General features: G+C 48.0%; 1 protein-coding gene across 1 annotated transcript in view; it reads left to right on the forward strand.

The window, feature by feature from the left end:
* The first annotated feature begins 2,385 nt into the window (after positions 1 to 2,385).
* Positions 2,386 to 2,718, forward strand: part of ube2d2 (ubiquitin-conjugating enzyme E2D 2) — a 16,005-nt gene continuing 15,672 nt past the window's right edge. Inside the window, exon 1 of the mRNA XM_079250240.1 lies at positions 2,386 to 2,608. Coding sequence (XP_079106366.1) covers positions 2,585 to 2,608 — 24 coding nt within the window. The 5' untranslated portion in view covers positions 2,386 to 2,584. The remainder of the gene's footprint in view (positions 2,609 to 2,718) is intronic.

Genomic DNA, 2,718 nt, shown 5'->3' on the forward strand with positions numbered 1-2,718 from the left:
CCAGACCAGAGTCCAGACCAGAGTCCAGACCAGAGTCCAGACCAGAGACCAGACCAGAGTCCAGACCAGAGACCAGACCAGAGACCAGACCAGAGTCCAGACCAGAGACCAGACCAGAGTCCAGATCAGAGACCAGACCAGAGTCCAGACCAGAGTCCAGACCAGAGTCCAGACCAGAGACCAGACCAGAGTCCAGACCAGAGTCCGGACCAGAGACCAGACCAGAGTCCAGACCAGAGTCCGGACCAGAGTCCGGACCAGAGTCCGGACCAGAGACCAGACCAGAGTCCAGACCAGAGACCAGACCAGAGACCAGACCAGAGACCAGACCAGAATCCAGACCAGAGACCAGACCAGAGTCCAGACCAGAGTCCAGACCAGAGACCAGACCAGAGACCAGACCAGAGTCCAGACCAGAGTCTAGACCAGAGACCAGACCAGAGACCAGACCAGAGTCCAGACCAGAGACCAGACCAGAGTCCAGACCAGAGACCAGACCAGAGACCAGACCAGAATCCAGACCAGAGACCAGACCAGAGTCCAGACCAGAGTCCAGACCAGAATCCAGACCAGAGACCAGACCAGAGTCCAGACCAGAGTCCAGACCAGAGACCAGACCAGAGTCCAGACCAGAGACCAGACCAGAGTCCAGACCAGAGTCCAGACCAGAGACCAGACCAGAGTCCAGACCAGAGTCCAGACCAGAGACCAGACCAGAGTCCAGACCAGAGACCAGACCAGAGTCCAGACCAGAGTCCAGACCAGAGACCAGACCAGAGTCCAGACCAGAGTCCAGACCAGAGACCAGACCAGAGTCCAGACCAGAGACCAGACCAGAGACCAGACCAGAGTCCAGACCAGAGACCAGACCAGAGACCAGACCAGAGTCCAGACCAGAGTCCAGACCAGAGACCAGACCAGAGTCCAGACCAGAGACCAGACCAGAGTCCAGACCAGAGTCCAGACCAGAGTCCAGACCAGAGTCCAGACTAGAGTCCAGACCAGAGACCAGACCAGAGACCAGACCAGAGTACAGACCAGAGACCAGACCAGAATACAGACCAGAGACCAGACCAGAGACCAGACCAGAGTCCAGACCAGAGACCAGACCAGAGTCCAGACTAAACATGGAGAAGTAGCATTTAGCTGCCAGTGGAGATTAAACTTTCACCAAATGTAGAAACTTTTAAATCCAGGTAAAAACATTTCTTTTCTCATGCGCCTGCATGACATTTGCTGAGTAACTTTTACTTAATTCTACTTTTAATTATTTTAATATAATTTATGATTTTATTGTGATTTTGTTATTTGTATTTTCTTTTATTCTTTTTTCTGTAATGCTTTTAATGTTTCATGTAAAGACTTTGAATTGTCTTCTGCATGAAAGGTGCTAAGGTCGCTGGTTTGATCCTTGGCTGGGGCAAGGTTTGATCAGCGGTCTTTCTGTGTGGAGTTTGCATGTTCTCTCAAGGTACTCTGGCTTCCTCCCACCGTCCAAAGACATGCATGTTAGGTTAACTGGTTACTCTAAATTGCCCCTAGGAATGAGTGCGAGTGGTTGTTTGTCTCTGTGTGGCCCTGTGATGGACTGGCGAGCTGTCCAGGGTGTACCCTGCCTTTCAGCTCCAGCTTACCCGCGACCCTGAATTGCATTAAGCGGTTAGGAAAATGAATGAATCAATGGATGTATGAAAGGTGCTATACAAATAAACTTGCCTGGCCTTACACTTCACCTAAAGGGGGGGAAGTATAATTCAATTCAACTTTATTTGTACAGCGCCACTTCACAACAATGTTGTCACAGGGCACTTTACAGACACGAATCAACATACACATCATTTCAAGCCAATTCATACATATCCTATAATAGAAACCAACTGATTACATCGAGCGATGACTTGAATCCAATCCCCCATCCTGAGCTGCACGAGGCGACAGTGGGAAGGAAAAAACTCTTTAAACTCTTTAACAGGAAGAAAACCTCCGGCAGAACCCGGCTCAGGGAGGGCAGCCATCTGCCTCGACTGGTTGGGGTGGAGAGGACAGGAAAGACAGATCAACAGATTATTCAAGGAAATATGTTTCATAATCTATACATCTGTACTGGACCTGATCAATTCATCTCTATTAATAGGAAATGTACTTCAATATTTTAAGACAGCTGTAATTAAACCGTTGCTTAAAAAAAAACCAAAAAAGCCTCTGGATCCAGGAGTAAAGATGCAACAACGACAACAACAACAAAAAATAATGAGAATAAATCAAATTGACTTTTTTTTTTTTAAATGGAGGCTAATGTTTTATTGTGAAGAGCCCTCACCGGAAGTGCTGTCTCCATTGCTGCTGACAGGCCGCAGTGATTTGGTAGCCGCTGCAGTAGGAGGAAGGACCGCGGTTCTACCCCTTCTATCTTTCAGTTTTGCCTCAAAATTATTTTGGGTGGTTCAGTTTGTTAGCAACAAGTGGGTTTTGTGTACAGAGCCGGTGTTTTATGAATACCTGAGTTGCAGTATTCAGCAACATACAGCGGTACCAATCGCCATTTTAATCGCACGTTTTCCCTGACAGCAGCGCTAGCACAACAATGGCTCTGAAGAGAATTCACAAGGTAAGGAAGTCAACGGCGAGGCCCGCAATTTCGCAGTTTTCTCACACACTAAATCCCAAGGTTGCTTGTCTTGTTTGTATATTTTCCTGGCATTCATTTGGGAATATCAA

Source organism: Telmatherina bonti (genome assembly GCF_933228915.1).
Source record: "Telmatherina bonti genome assembly, chromosome: 12".
NCBI classification, from domain to species: Eukaryota; Metazoa; Chordata; class Actinopteri; order Atheriniformes; family Telmatherinidae; genus Telmatherina; species Telmatherina bonti.